The 16,223-nt window shown below is 38.4% G+C and overlaps 1 protein-coding gene and 1 long non-coding RNA gene across 31 annotated transcripts in view; one reads left to right on the forward strand and one right to left on the reverse strand.

The window, feature by feature from the left end:
• The window catches only part of LOC139356237 (uncharacterized), a 102,130-nt gene that overhangs the window by 84,841 nt on the left and 1,066 nt on the right, over window positions 1-16,223 (forward strand). The window lies entirely within an intron of this gene.
• Window positions 1-16,223, reverse strand: part of LOC105466182 (ankyrin 3) — a 703,092-nt gene that overhangs the window by 5,005 nt on the left and 681,864 nt on the right. For 22 of the 30 annotated variants that reach the window (XM_071069573.1, XM_071069576.1, XM_071069580.1 and 19 more), the window contains 3 exons: window positions 10,800-10,883; window positions 10,609-10,668; window positions 9,210-9,297 (listed from right to left, as the gene is read on the reverse strand). In XM_071069573.1, coding sequence (XP_070925674.1) covers window positions 9,229-9,297; window positions 10,609-10,668; window positions 10,800-10,883 — 213 coding nt within the window. In that variant the 3' untranslated portion in view covers window positions 9,210-9,228. The remainder of the gene's footprint in view (window positions 1-9,209; window positions 9,298-10,608; window positions 10,669-10,799; window positions 10,884-16,223) is intronic. The other 8 variants (XM_011715205.3, XM_011715203.3, XM_011715179.3 and 5 more) reach the window with 2 other exon arrangements.

The raw sequence follows: 16,223 nt of genomic DNA on the forward strand, positions 1-16,223 counted from the left end.
AAACCAATCATTCCTTTTAGCCATTTCACTGTATTTTTAAGAAACATTTTAAAATATACAAAAATAGGGTCAGGCACGGTGGCTCATGTCTGTAATCCCAGCACTTTAGGAGGTCAAGGCCGGGGTGGGGGCGGATCACCTGAGATCAGGAGTTCAAGACCAGCCTGGACAACATAGTGAAACCCAGTCTCTACTAAAAATACAAAAAATTGGCCGGGCGTGGTGGTGGGCACCTATAACCCCAACTACTCAGGGAGGCTGAGGCAGGAGAATTGCTTGAACCCAAGAGGTGGAGGTTGCAGTTAGCCGAGCTCGCGCCATCGCACTCCAGCCTGGAATGACACAGCGAGACTTCAAACAGACAAACAAACAAAAACAAACTTGGAAACAGCAATTCATTGGATTTTCGTGGCGGTTGATACTTTACAGTTAAATATGTACTGCATACATTCAAGTCAGGAGCATGCTCTGGTACAGAACTGATTTGTCTTTTATAGGCGAATGGACATACCTGTGGATTTTAGACCCTAATGCCTAGCTTTAAAAAGGGTCTCCTATCTTTGATTTGGCATTTGAAACTCTCTGGTCCAGCCCAATGAACCTTTTTAGGCTTAATTCCTACTATCCTCCACTGAGGACAGATTGTTTTGCAATCTCCAGTGGTTCTCAAACTTGGTTGCACATTAGAATTACCTGGGAAAATTAAAACAACAATATCCAGGCCACATCCCATACCAGTTTATATAGAATTTTTCGGGATGGGGCCCAGCATCAAAAATTTTTAAAAACTCTAGATAATTTGAGAGCCAGTCAAATGTTCTGGAGCAGTGCTTCTCAAAGTTTAATCTGCATTACGTAGGAGTCTTTGAGTGCAGATTCTGATTCAGTAGGTCAGTGTGTCTGAAATTCTGTTTTTATTTATTTATTTTTGAGATGGAGTCTTGCTCTGTTGCCCAGGCTGGAGTGCAATGCGTTCTTGGCTCACTGCAACCTCCGCCTCCCGGGTTCAAGCGATTCTCCTGCCTCAGCCTCCTGAGTAGCTGGGATTAAAGGTGCCCACCACCATGCCTGGCTCATTTTTTGTATTTTTAGTAGAGATGGGACTTCACCATGTTGGCCAGGGTGGTCTTGAACTCCTGGCCTCAGGTGATCTGCCCGCCTCGACCTCCCAAAGTGTTGGGATTACAGGCATGTCACCACGCCCAGCCTGAAATTCTGTATTTCTAACAGACTTTCAGGCATGCTAGTCATGCTGATACTGTGGTCCACAGACTTCACTTTGAGGATCTAGATTACATGCCAGGTATCAACTACAAGTTGTTTTCCCACTTCATTGTCTTTGCTCATGATTTTGTATCCACCTATACTTGCTTCTCTGATGATCATTTGTGGCTAACTCCTCTTCTACCCTTCAAATTTGTTTCAAATGCCACCTCCTTGAAAGTGCAGACTTCACTCTCCCTAATGAAATCTACCTTTGTAGTTCAACTCTTACTCATCTTTAAGACTTAGCTGTGTCATGGCTTAAGGAAAGCCTGAGCCCACTGAGGACAGAGAGGTCTTTACTCTAGTTCTTTGTTTCTCTCCCTACCCACCTCTCCCTTTCCCTTCTTTTCTCTTTTTCCTTCTCTGTAGTTACAGAAATCATGCACTAAGACTTTTTTCTAAAAATTAATTTTAATTACTTTATGTAACTAAAATAAACTACAGTGCAGTTTTAACATAATTCCCAATTCAGGTAGCTTTGTTTTTTCACTAATACCAAGAAATAGGGCTTTTTTGTTTGTTCTTTTCTGTTCACTTGTGAGTAAAAAGTATCTTAAGTCAAACGGCTGGAAAAAAAATACTGGAAAACTATTCATGTTTTAGCAGTGAGAGAAAAACATAACAGTAATAAAATTTTATTACTGTTATTATTTTTATTAGGTAAAGGTATTCTAAACGGTTCTAAAGTGGGTTAGCTAATTTAATCCTAATAACCGTGAGGTACTATTATTTTTTCCATTTTATAGATAAGAAAATGGAGCCACAAAGCTTTTATTTATTTATTTTTTTTATTAATTTAGTTTTTTTGAGATGGAGTTTTGCTCTGTCGCCCAGGCTGGAGTACAGTGGTACGATCTTGGCTCGATACCTCTGCCTCCTGGGTTCAAGCAATTCTGCCTCAGCCTCCTGAGTAGCTGGGACCACAGGCACGTGCTACCACAGGTGCGTGCTACCACGCCTGGCTAATTTTTGTCTTTTTAGTAGAAATGGGCGGGGTTTCACCATGTTGGCCAGGCTGGTCTCTAACTTCTGACCTCAGGTGATCCACCTGCCTCGGCCTCCCAAAGTGCTGGGATTACACTGCGTCCAGCCAAAAAGAGAGCCATAAAGTTCTCTTAAATAGCGAGCTCAAGGTTACAGTTAATATATAGTGGAACCAGAATTGGAAATCAAGCCTCTAGCTCTTTATCTTGAAGCCAAGGCTTTTGTTAATAGGAATTTTTTAAGGGTAAGAAAAATAAAAAATATATAATACAAAAACGCATTTACTCTATATGAATTCTGGTAAAATATTGGGGAGGACAGGGCCCTGAATTTGTAGTGAAGCAATTCAGCCCATAGCTCTGACTTCTGAGAATCAGACTCAGGAAATCCAGACCTGTCATTAACTGCACTCAGCCTTAGAGATTTTGCTGTCTCTTTGTAACTGTTAATTCCTTAGTAAAGAGGAACAAGAATACCTGTTTTACTAATTTCCTAGGGCTACTATGAGAAACAAGCGATACGGAATAGAAACTTTTCTGAAGTGTAAACCACCATCACATGCAGAGGATTTCACACACTGCTGTTCTCACTTCTCCCAATATTATATTCTAGCATCACTGGCTGCTGCTTCTTAGTCCACCAGCTTCTGTAATCCAAAGCTCTTCAAGGTTCTATTCTTGGTTCTCTTAATACTAGTAATAGGTGACACTTATTGAGTGCTTACTAAGGAACATCATGGTTGGAGTTCTGCAGGAAGAGAGAGGTCAGAGGCAATTTTATTTTATTTTATTTTAAGATGGAGTCTCGCTCTGTCACCCAGGCTGGAGTGCAGTGGCGCGATCTCAGCTCACTGCAAGCTCCACCTCCCGGGTTCACACCATTCTCCTGCCTCAGCCTCCTAAGTAGCTGGGACTACAGGCACCCGCTACCACACCTGGCTAATTTTTTTGTATTTTTAGTAGAGATCGGGTTTCATCGTGTTAGCCAAGATAGTCTCGATCTCCTGACCTCGTGATCCGCCTGCCTCGGCCTCCTAAAGTGCTGGGATTACAGGTGTGAGCCACTGCATCCGGCTGAGGAAAGTTTTTAAAACTCTGAAATGTTGCTTTTGAGGACTCAACATTTGAGCCCCTTCTTGGCTTACTTCAGCTTTCTCCCTAGGTAATCACATCCATTCACTGGTATTCAATACCCAGGTCTTTTGTGATGATTTCCACATTTTGATATGCACAGCCCCAACTTTTCCTCAGAGCTTCGGACTTGTGTATGTAACATAAATACTTGGATGTCTCATAGCATTTCAAACTCAAGTCCAAGCCTGAATGCCTGCCACTCTTCTTAAAACTCACTCCTCTTCCACTATCATCTAGTTGCTTATACCAGAAATCTGGGAATCATTTTTGACTCAATGGTTCTTCTCCACTCTGCCCACCACACTAATCTATCAAGTGCTGTCAGTCTTCCCAGCCGAAGCCACCATTATGGCTTAGTTGAACTGAAGCAATAACTTCCTAATTGGTTACCTTCATTTTATTCTTGTCCCCCTATCCATTCTCTACATAGTCCGTGCTCTTAATTTTTTTTTTTTTTAAGAGGGAAAAAAGACCAAGTTAGATCCTTGCTTAAAATCCTTCAGAGGCTTCGAATTCTTTTACACACACACACACACACACACACAAAATTATTTTAAATTCAAGGGTACATGTGCAGGTTTGTTACAGATTATTTTGTAACCCAGGTACTAAGCCTAGTACCCAATAGCTAATTTTTCCTCTCCTCTCCCCTCTCCCCAGTGTCTGTTGTTTCCCTTTTTGTGTCCATGTGTTCTCATCATTTAATTTCCACTAAATGAGAATATACAGTATTTGGTTTTCTGTTCCTGGTTAGTTGGCTAACCAGGTTAGCAATTTTGGTTAGTTTGCTAAGGATAATGGTCTCTAGCTCTATTCATGTTCCTGCAAAGGACATGATCTCGCTCTTTTTTTTATAGCTGCATAGTATTCCATGGTGTATGTGTGTGTACTACATTGTCTTTATCCAGTCTACCATTGATGGGCATTTAGGTTGATTCCATGTCTGTGCTATTGTGAATAGTGCTGCAGTGAACATATGTGTGCATGTGTCTTTGTGACAGAACAGTTTATATTCCTTTGGGTATATACACCCAGTAATGGGATTGCTGGGTCAAATGGTAGTTCTGTTTTTAGCTCTTTGCGGAATTGCCACACCGCTTTCCACAATGGTTGAACTAATTTACACTCCCACCAACAGTGTAAAAATGTTTCCTTTTCTCTACAACCTTGCCAGCACCTGTTATTTTTTGAGTTTTAATAATAGCCATTCTGACTGGTGTGACATGGTATCTCATTGTGGTTTTAATGTGCAATTCTCTAATGATCAGTGATGTTAACCTTTTATTCATATGCTTGTTTGCTGCATGCATGTCTTCTTTTGAAAAGTATCTGTGCATGGCTGGGCACAGTGGCTCACGCCTGTAATTCCAGCACTTTGGGAGGCCAAGGTGAGTGGATCACTTGAGTTCAGGAGTTTGAGACCACCCTGGCCAACATGGTGAAACCCCGTCCTATGAAAAACACAAAAATTAGCTTGGCATAGTAGCATGTGCCTGTAATCCCAGTTACTCAGAAGGCTGAGGCACGAGAATCGCTTGAACCCGGGAGGCAGAGGTTGCAGTGAGCCAAGATTATGCTACTGCACTCCAGCCTGGGCAACAGGTGAGACTGTCTCAAAAATAAAAGAAAAAACAAAAAGCGTCTGTTCATGTTCTTTGCTTACTTTTTAATGGGGTGGGTTGTTTTTTGCTTGTAAAAAGCAAAAATTGACAAACTGGACCTAATTAAGGAACTTCTGCACAGCAAAAGAAACTATCAACAGAATAAAGAGACAACCTACATAATGGGAGAAAATATTTGCTAACTACGCATCTGACAAAAGTCTAACATCCAGCATCTAAAAGGAACTTAAATTCCCTTTAGAATGAAATCTAAATCCTTTCCTCTGGCCTACAGGGCTCTGAATGATAGTGTGGCTTTTTTTTTTTTTTTTAAATGTTTTCTTGTGCCTATCTTACCTACCACCAGCTCACCTAACATATTTGAAGAAATGGAAGATCACACACCAATCTTACATATTTGAAGAAATGAACGATCATACACTGATCTTTCATTTCTTCAAATATGTTAGGCCTATTTCCTACCTCAGGGTCCTTGCACATGTTGTACTCTTTGCTTGGGGTCCTCTTCTTCTCCATTATTTTCATAATTGGTGCCACCCATGAGGTCTTAATGTCACGATTTTAGAGAGACCTTCCCTAGCCCCCAAGTCTAAGTGCATTCTCACATTCTTTCATTGGATCCTGGACTTTGTATTTTCAGTGTTTAAACATTTGTACCATTTCTTTTTCCCATTTACGACTGGGAGATCCAGAAAGACAGGGACCACGGAGAATTTATTCACTATTGTAAATCTAGTCCTTCCGCTTTAAGCCAGGCAGATGGCCAAATATTGTTAACTTTTTGGCCTCAGATAAAGGGCTGCCTTGACAAGCGTCACCACTCCTGCCACTCTTGGCTTACACATGGCTGTGAGAACTTGAGCATTTTCCTAGAAGAGGTTTAGAGTACAGTATGTATCATGGAAGTCTTTGCCATGGCTTAAATGACCTTTTATCTGGGGATCTTCCCTTGCTATGACCTCACTAATCAGCCCCCGTTTTTGGTATTTGAAGTAAACTCTAGAGATTTAGAAATGAAGTCTTGCTTTGTTAAGAAAAAAGAATAAAAAAACATGAGTTCTTTCACTGTGTAGAGTAAGAAGAAATTTACGATGGGTTGCTCTTGTACCTGCATTTGATTCAGAATGTGTTTTTGGGTCTCTAATGATCAAATATTATTTATTAATATAAGTAGTAGTTAAGATCTATGTTCTAGATAAGTTCAAATTTTATTCTTTTGCTCCCTATCTGTAGTACCTTGAGTAAATCATTTAAGTTTTCTAAACCTCAGTTTCCCCATTTTTTAAAAAAAGGTGTTGGGGGATAGTTGTATTTACCTTATAGCATTGTTTTGGGGATTTCCTAAGGTAATATATAATTATTTACCTAGTGTCTGCCATATAGCAATCATTTCACAGAAGATGACTATTATTATTCTTTGTAAATACTTTGAGAGAGATAGCTTAATGTAATAGAAAGAACGTCAGGCTGAGAATCAATAATCTTGACTTCAAGTCTTAGCTCTACCAGTCATAAACTGTGTGAAGGCAGAAACATCATTTGACCTGTCCGAGCCTTAATATCCTCATCTGTAAAAGGTCACAAGCAAAATGGCCTGACTTGCCATAAGGATTAAATAAGATAATGTAAATGTACTTTGTAAAGTATAAATCACTCTATACTATGTACAAATCTTGGAAGTCATTGGCTTTTCTCTTTAAAAATAGGATGGCTATGACTCAATATTAAAGAAAAGCAGGTACAGAGTTCAGATAGCTCAAAATTCAACTGGTTCTACAATGGGAAATACAAATTTTGATGTTACTGTCTAGGACACAGTCATATTTGGCAGCATTCTACTTGCTTAGTTATTTTGTCTTTTTTTTTTAAAGAGGCAGCCAGCATGACTATAAAAACTCTCACTATAGTTGCAAATCGATTTTTCTGGAGCACATATATTCAGCCTCCTGGAATTCCAGGCAGTATTCTTGGACTCATTCCCTAAGTTCACTTATGGAAAGTAAGTACTACCTGGAAAGTAAAATTAGGCTTGTCAAGTCACTGTTCTTTCAGTCTGACACATTGTTTGCTTTAGCTGAAGTTATTTTCACATTCATATGAATCTACCCAACGTTCTCTCTCCTTTGAGTGGTGCAGCAAGTGAGTCTGACAACTTCTTTAGAGGATGATTATTTAAAATTTTAAAACCTCCTTTATATTTAGTGAGCAAGCTGTTTTTAAATGAACACAGTCTAAAGGACCCTGGAAGCATAGCACTGTCATATTTTTTGTGTCATTTATTCACAGATATTAGGAATATGTCATTGCAGAAAATGGCTCAGCCAGTGTAGGTAACCTTTTTGGTTCTTTTCCACTTGGAGCCTGAGAATACGATTGAACAAGCTGCTAAACTTTAGGGGCGTACTACAGTTGACTGAATTTTTTTCTACTTTTGTTTCATTTTTCACTTAGAATTGCATGCATGGACGAATTCAAGATAATAAACTCATGCTTAGTATTTTGTGGATCTGCTATAGAGAGGCCTTTCACCAGGTTCAGCAGTAGGGCATGCATAGGAGTGGGTTCATTCTAGATACCGCTACATTGATGTCGTCCTTCATGTTCTCATCTTGGATCCTTCTTATCCAATAAAAACCAAGTTGTGTTGATCTTTTTTGATTTAGCCATCCTCACTGCCAAGCTAGCTTCTGCAATAGTCTCTCAACAGGTTTTCTGTTCATTAATTCCCCGGCATTTAGAGCGAGTGATGCAGAACATAAACTAGATCATACCTCACTCTTGCCTAAAATCCCTTAGTGCTTTCCCACTGCTTTTTGGGTACAGCCCAGAAGCCTTACAGAGATGACTGACTCCTACTCATTCTTTAAAATTCAGCTCAAACATCATTCTCAAGGAAACCTTCCCCGTCACCTCTGACCCAGGTTAAGTCTCTGGCAAACAAGTGGACACTGGAGGCAGCTTGTTTGGGTTTGTATCCTAGTTCTGCCACTTTTTACTTTTGTGAGCTTTGGGCAATTTATGTAACCACTTTGGGCCTGTTTCCTCATCTATCAAACGGGGATGATGAAGGCCTTATCCAAGAGGGCTGGCTGTGAGGATTGCCTGAAGAGCACACATAAAACACTGGGAAGAGGATGTATAGTAAACATTCTTTCCAGAATGCTCTGCAGTTCTTAGTGGTTTTGTCACTGCCATTAAACGGTCATGTGAGAAAGTCTCAAAGAAATGAAGTAAATGTTATACTGAATAAACAAATGATAAGGCTGGGGGTGGGGGAAGGAGAATTGAGAACTTATCTGGACCTTAGTTAGCTCACATATAAAATTACAGGCAGTGAAACTAGGTTACTTCCCAGCTACTTCCCTCAGCACTCTGCATACCAGTATTCTGGCAAGTAGGGAACAGCAGATGCATGAAAATGAAAACTAGAATCTGTTTACTCTTTCTTACTACTTTAACCTGTGGGTCTAAGAGGACTGGAGGTGAACTAAAGAAATGATTTTGCTTTACCTTACAAACTATAGAGGATTTTCTTTTTCACCCCAAATGGCCTTTCTAATTGTAGCTAAGTATAAATAAATAGGACAATGTAAAAGGAAAATAATGTGATCTATAAAGAAAAGTCCAGGCAAATGTAAACAAAGCTCACTTACTAAACATTTATCTTAAACAATAAACAATAGTGCCATTAACCTCCTATTTTTTCCTTTTGTTTATATAAAACACCAGATAGATATGTCATTTAATTTAGACTTGGAAACTCACTTTATTTTAACCAAAATGATATCCTCAGATGCTGTTCTGCTAAAATGGTGAAAGGCTGGATCAATAAAACTCTCAGAGTATAACTGTAAGAATTATTTGTGGCCAAATAGTCTTCCTGTTAGACTGTATAAGGCTATTGTATTTCATAGTCAGCCTTTACTCTTATCACTATTTATATTTGCTCCTGGAAACATAATTTACAATAAAATTGCTGCCTAATTTATGAGGAGAAAGTTAATGGACTGTGAAACCGAAGTCAAGTTTCATTGTGTATATATATGCAAACATAAACAGAACTTGAAGAACTTTGTATTTGATTTTCCAAGCTGGAATTCAGTGAAAAGGAAAGGACGGGGAAAAACCTGAATCACTTATTTAGTGAAATTTTAAGTTTCACAGGAATTTAAGTCCTACTGTTGTTGATATGAACACACCTCACCTTGACTGACCGTTCGCTGTTACGAGTGGCTCTTCTTTTCGACGTGCCGGATTTCTTTCTTCGTTTTCACCTTAAAACCTTCTCCCTGCTTTAAAAGGAATGTACATATTAAGATTTCATAGTAAAAGAGTTTTGGTTATAAAGCAGTCCCATTCTGATCCTTGGAGGCTGGATTAGGACAAGTGAAACAGTTTAAAGCACTTTGTCACTTCATGTCCAAAAATACATACAATCTTTAGCTTAACCACACAGTTTAGCATCATCAAGGCAAGCTAGAGAGCACTGTCAAAGTGAATACAACATAATCGTACTTGACAATAATTCAGTAGGTTAGTGATAAATCAAAATAATGAGCAGCCTGTCCATTTCCTATAGCAGGCTAAAAGAAATCATCACCACAGCTCACAAGGCGGCAGAATTGTAACCAATCTGTTGCAATGAGACTCAAACTTCTTAGTTAAGTACTAATCCATGGAAATGCTGTTGATCTGAGGGACTATTTTTTAGTGGAATTGCCAATGACTTCCTCTTACTGTCAGACCAAGGTAGCATCTATTTTCTATAAACAAATCCTCTCTCTTCACTGAGAATCAGGAATATAGCTCCCCAAGAGCAAAGTTGTGGCACACATACTCAGTTTTTACCCTATTTTTAACAGCAAACAAATGAAGCCTTTTCAATTTTCTGATTTGTACTTCTGATAAATTTTCAGTTTACTTTTTCTAATGTAAACATAGTCTATTGAAGTTTCTATTTTTAAATTGAAAAGGGTAGAGATCTGAGAAACAAGTGAAAAATAACCAGAGATGTTTTCTCTGAGAGAAAGGGGTTGATTGGAGGGATTCTTTAACTGGCACATTGGAAATGGGCTGTTATAAACCCAAAGAGGGGAACCCCCTCCTCAGATTAGGATGGAGGAATTCAGATTTGCCACAGAACGTGTTGGAAAGAGAAAATGCATGGATTTGATGTGCAGATCTTGAACTGAGCCTTTTGCCTTTCTAACTTTTAAAGCCTGTGCTGTTGGAGTGCTCTCCGCCCATGTCCCAACAGACACGCAGCTGAAGGCCAAGCCCTGGGTGGGGCTGAGGCACTGCTCTGAGGTTTGGTGGTGAAGGGTTTTATCTTCTTTCTCCCTCAAACTGGCACATTCTGTCCCCTATAAATGACCTTATCTCTGTGAAAATTCTGAAGACAGTTAAAAAAAAAAAAAAGTATGTAACAAAGAATGTTAGGAAGAAAAGTATTTTTCTTTGACTCCGATCAAATGCATAAGATGTCAAAAGCAGCAAACACTTCAAGCTGCCACACTGCAGATGCCAGCCTGTTAGCAGCAATTTCTAGGGAGCGCACAAAGCTTTTGTCCTCTACATTCTCTTTGGCAATCCCTCTCCATTACCACATCATCATGTTTTCTCTCTTGTGGGATAACAATTCGTCTTAATACTTTCCGAGTGATCTGTAGGAAGTAATGGTGAAAAGTAGAGATTTTTCTGTTTCAGGAGGTGACACTACAGCACAAAAGTAGCAGAGTTTTTAATGTAGAAAATCTAAATTCCAAGAGAAGTATGAAATCTCAATGATGATTACTTTTCTGGTGATGAGGTTGCCTTCTTCATCGGTAAATTGTTCTTCTGTGACAGATTCACCAGGAATGTTTTTTGCTTCCTCTCCCTAAAGGATGTGGCATAAAGATTAGCAACATGCTATGGAGAAATCACACTAATCCAAACACCACACACATGCTCTGGAATTTTAGAGAAAGAAGTTGTAAATTCTACTTGCTACTCCAGTGCAAGGAAAAACGGCTGACTTCACTGACAGTTATTTAGCAGTCAACAACATTCAAGCATTAAACCTCAAGGATGTATAAGAGTGATGGTTAGCAACAGATTCTAGAAGGAAGAATTTGAAAATACATAATTATAGGATGCAGTTACACACTGTAAACCAAAAGGCTTCATATGTCGAAACAAATTTTAGCCAAGGATTAGAGCTCTGATTAGATCGTCTCCCTTTGAGCACTGTTTTTTCTTCATTAGTTCTACCAAATCTCTAGAGATTTTTGTGGATTGAGTTTAATCTAACTTGAACTAAGATAGTACCTTAGTTTGGGCATGATATTTATCACTCTGGTTTATTTAAAAATTCATTCATTAAAGATAATACATACATTTTTTGAAAGATTATGAGAAAAGCTGAGCGTACAGACAGAATACTGTTTTAAAGACTGAATCTTTCATAGCTCTTAAAATAAATGAGAATAACTGTGTCTGATACAGTTACATAGTTTATACACTGAAGTATCTTCATTGCTATAGGTAAAAAAATAGATAAAATCAATACCAAGGGAATTTAAGATGATATCTTCTGATCTATGCACCCACAATCTATAAGAACATAAAGTTGTTTTGTAATAAAAAAAAATGAGAACAAAACAATAGTGTTTTAGTCTTTATTCTGTCATTTTAAGTCAGAATTGCCTCTCTACTGGCTGTAATATATGGCAGTCATAGAATGTGCTCACCATTGGCTGGCATTGACAAAATTATCAGAGCCACTATCTTTTACATTCCAGTAGCACAGAGTTAGAATCTGGCTTTCTGGTTTGTTATCTAATTTTGGAGGGGAAAGTCTGAGAGGTCTCACTCTGTTTTAAAAATAGAATACATTCTTAACTCTCCAGGGTGGGTGCCTATTTTCCTGTTCATAGACAACTTGGTGGATTTAGATGGCTCCACAGTATCTCTCCACTAGCTCTATGATTGTATAATAAGACAATCTACTCAGCAAAAGTAGAACCATATCTGCAATACATTACCTTCATTTGTGTTTAACTTAAGATATGTGCCACTTATAATCTGGGAGAACAAAGATAAAGATCTTAAGGATGGATTAGTATTCCAAGGACCTATTGATCTTTCAGTCACACTTCTTATTGAAAAGGTGAAATGGATAATGATGCTTGGCAGTGTACAGATGTGGCTTTGTTTTGTTTTAGGGTGAATGGCCAATCACAAAAACAGCTGCCTTCCTGGAAAAGTGAGATTCTAACTCTTTGTGTTACTGGAATGGAAAAGATAGTGGCTCTGATAATTTCATCAGTGCCAGCCAATGGTGAGAACATTCTATGATCGCCATATGTCACAATCAGTAGAAAGGCAGTTCTGGTTCAAAATAGCAGAAGACAGACTAGAACACTATTGTTTTGCTAACAAAGTTTTGTTCTCATTTTTTTTTCTTATTACAAAGTGACTTTGTGTTCTTACAGTTTGTGGGTGCATAGTTCATGACAATGGGTGGGACATTTACCTGGTTTTTCCTCACTGATATAGGTGGAATGAAAACAAAACAAGGTGTTTCTTGATCTTGTTTAGTGCATCCCCAATCTTGCTTATGACAAGCTTGAATCAGCACAGTGAAGAGAGGGGAGAAAAACTGGGAAAATGTAGAGGTCTCATGTAAATGCACTAAAATTTGCAACACATTTTTAATGGGAGTGTTATTTGTATTTTCTATGGTTGGTGGGTTCGAATGTTTGGAAAAAACCCCAAATTTTATTTTAAAAGTACAGTCATAAAGACAGCAAAGAAAAGCCAACAAAAAGTAATGAAAGTTTTCCTTATAGCTTAAATATGAATGACAAATATTTTTGAGCTAACTTTTGGAAATGTCCACCTCTTTGAGTGATAGACAGTTAAAGAACCCAGCAAAATCGCTAAAATGGTATCCTGTTGGGCAACTAATGAATGAATCTTTTTGTGGGAAAAGATGCCAGTTAATTTTCAAATTGTCTGGACAATCTCTGAAAGGAACTATGAAGTAAGCATATGTATAAGCATAGTGAATACATACAAGTGTATTGACTTAGATTAATAGCCTTACAAAAGCAAAACCCTACTTATAAATAATAAGCCCAAATGAATAGGGGAATAGATTAGATAGGAGTTGATTAAATAGATAGGAAAGACAGTAGGGAGTCATAAAATATGTTTTTAAAAAATTTACCCATCTTTAATTCTGTCAACTATATTAGAGACCAAATGTTACCTAGGAGAGAGCTCTGAGGCCTCTCTTCCTTGGGAGAAAGTAATCTCAATGAGTTTTTAAAGTTCTTGAAAACACTTAGTACTTTTAAGTAAACAAAATTGTCTCCGTGGTCTTGTTGACAACATCATTTCTGGCAACCTCCCTTCCCTTCCCCCAACCATTATAAAGGAAAGTTATAGCACGTGTGGTGTTAAATATTCAGCTCTGGTGACGGCCTTAATGAAAATTAACTGTACTTCCCTCTGGACTCCTGCTAGAAGCACTACATTTTATAACCTCTATTTCTCTTTGAATTTTTGAATAAAATGGAAGAGTGACAATATGAAATGTACCAATCTGCTTTGATGTATACATTAAAACTTGAATTGTCCAAAAATAGGATTGATGTGTTATATTTTACAAAAAGCAAGTACTAAGCAGTATCAATAGTATAATCCATTTTTCTGTCTAAGAAACCTACATATTTTACACACATATTTGTATATGTGTGTAAAAACAATCTGAAGCTTGTGAACAGTGGCTACCTCTCGGAAATGGAATGAACGGATAGAACTTACCATACGTTTGAACTGCCTGATTTCAAACGTACGGAGAAACATACATATAAGCTCTTATTTAGAAAACCAGTAAAAATGTTGAAAAATTGAAATAAAAATACAGTTGTACTATATAGTAAAAATTTAGTTCTTTGAATTTTATGAAGCTTCACAATAGTTTGGTTGTGTGTTGGTTTAAAGATTTTTACCTTTGCAGTCACTGGATTTGCTAAGCAAATAAGGTAAACTCAGGACTGGTTGGTAACTTAAATTGCTTCTAAGCATTTGAAACCACTGTGATATTATCAAATTGTATCATCAGCACATTCATTTAAGTCCCATGATAAATGGGAGATTTTGTTAACTTGACTCATAGGAGTTTGAAAACATTAAATGTAAAAAGTTAAAACTTCATAGAAAAAGAATGGATCCACTTTGAAAGTAAACAGAAAAGTCACTGTCACCTCATTTATTACACAAATGGAATTCTAAGAAGACAGATTTGCCCAGACTTTCAGCAATCCAATCCTTAGCATACATACTGCTTCCTCTGGGAGATACTTCCCAGCCAGAGCTAGCTCTGGGAGGGATGGAACAACCCCAGAATAGTTTTCAGAACTGGGATACTAAGTGCTAGGGGCCTTACTATGGCAAACAGTGTTAACTATGTTGGTTCAGTCCACGCTTGGGCAGCATCCATGAGGTAGGTCAAATTCCCAGCATTCCAGCCCCATCAAATGGTTCCCAGGAATGACAGCCCAATGCTGCCCTCTTCTGTGCGGCTGAAAAGGTCTGAATGGCCAAATACCTGATTTAGTCTAGCAAAAAGTATTCCTTTTTCATTTGTTCTGGAAGAGAAATACATTTGTTCCTTAGTATCCACAGGGATTGGTTCCAGGACCTCTGCGGATAGAAAAATCTGCAGATGCTCAATTCCCGGATATAAAATGGTGTAGTATTTGCATATAAACTATACACATTCTCCCATATACTTTAAATCACCTCTAGATAACTTATAATACCTAATATAATGTAAATGCTATGTGAATAATTGTTATACTATGTTGCTTCTTTCTTCTATTGTTTATTGTTTTATTTTCTGAAAATTTTAGATCTGAGGTTGGTTGAGTTTGTGCATGTGGAATGCCCAGATATGGAGGTCCAATTGTATAGTATCGTGGAAAATGCACTTCACTAGAGGCCTAGGGATTAGGTTCTAGTCCCAGAGCTGCTGCTGTCTGGCTGTGTGATTTTGAGTAAATAAATTTATCCATCCTGGCTAACACGGTGAAACCCCGTCTCTAAAAAATATCAAAAAAAAAAAAAAAAAAAAAAAAAAAAAAAAGCTAGCCGGGCGAGGTGGCGGGCACCTGTAGTTCCAGCTACTCGGGAGGCTGAGGCAGGAGAATGGCGTGAACCCGGGAGGCGGAGCTTGCAGTGAGCTGAGATCATGCCACTGCACTCCAGCCTGGGCGACAAAGCGAGACTCCGTCTCAAAAAATAAATAAATAAATAAATAAATTTATCTCCAATCTTCAGTTCTGAGATCTTGGAAAGAGAGTAGTTTTAGTCTCAATGACCCGTTTAGGTACTACATTCCCATTTTGTTTTGGACAAGAGATGATTCCCATGTCATATTTACCATATACTATTATAGTCCTTGAGCTCTTTTCCATTAGAAAGATAGCAACGTATGGAATAAAGAGAAGAGGAACAGAAGTGTGACTCTTTGCAATTGCCCCAAAAATTTGAACAGAAAAATAAAGTGTTTTTGTTATACCTATAGCTTCCAATGATGATTATAACTATTTTTTAGCCTTTGTTTTTTCCATCTCATACGAAAGATATCTGTCAAAGCTTGTTTGTGAATGATCCTATTGTTTATACAATGCCTTCCTCAGTTATAAAACCTATTCTCTGATGACTCCACTCAATGTCTCTAAAATTACATTAACTTCAAGAAGTAATGGGGCTGGGTGCGGTGGCTCACACCTGTAATCCCAGCATTTTGGGAGGCCGAGGCAGGCGGATCACGAGGTCAAGAGATCGAGACCCTCCTGGCCAACATGGCAAAACCCTGTCTCTACTAAAAATACAAACATTAGCCAGGCGTGGTGGTGCATGCCTGTAGTCTCAGCTACTTGGGAGGCTGGGGCAGGAGAACTGCTTGAACCCAGGAGGTGGAGGTTGCAGTGAGCCGAAATTACGCCACTGCATTCCAGCCTAGCCACAGAGCGAGACTCCGTCTCAAAGAAAAATAGTATTTGGGGAGAATACAGACTACCCTGTTTCATGAAACCTACAACATTATAGTGGATTTTTGTCTTTTAAACCTAAGTTCTTGATAAAGATATTAATATGTTATAATCATATTTTAAGCTGAAAAACACAGATAACTTACTTAATAGCTAACTTGCTGGTGCATGTC

The sequence above is a fragment of the Macaca nemestrina genome, chromosome 9 (genome assembly GCF_043159975.1).
Source record: "Macaca nemestrina isolate mMacNem1 chromosome 9, mMacNem.hap1, whole genome shotgun sequence".
In the NCBI taxonomy this organism is placed as follows: domain Eukaryota; kingdom Metazoa; phylum Chordata; class Mammalia; order Primates; family Cercopithecidae; genus Macaca; species Macaca nemestrina.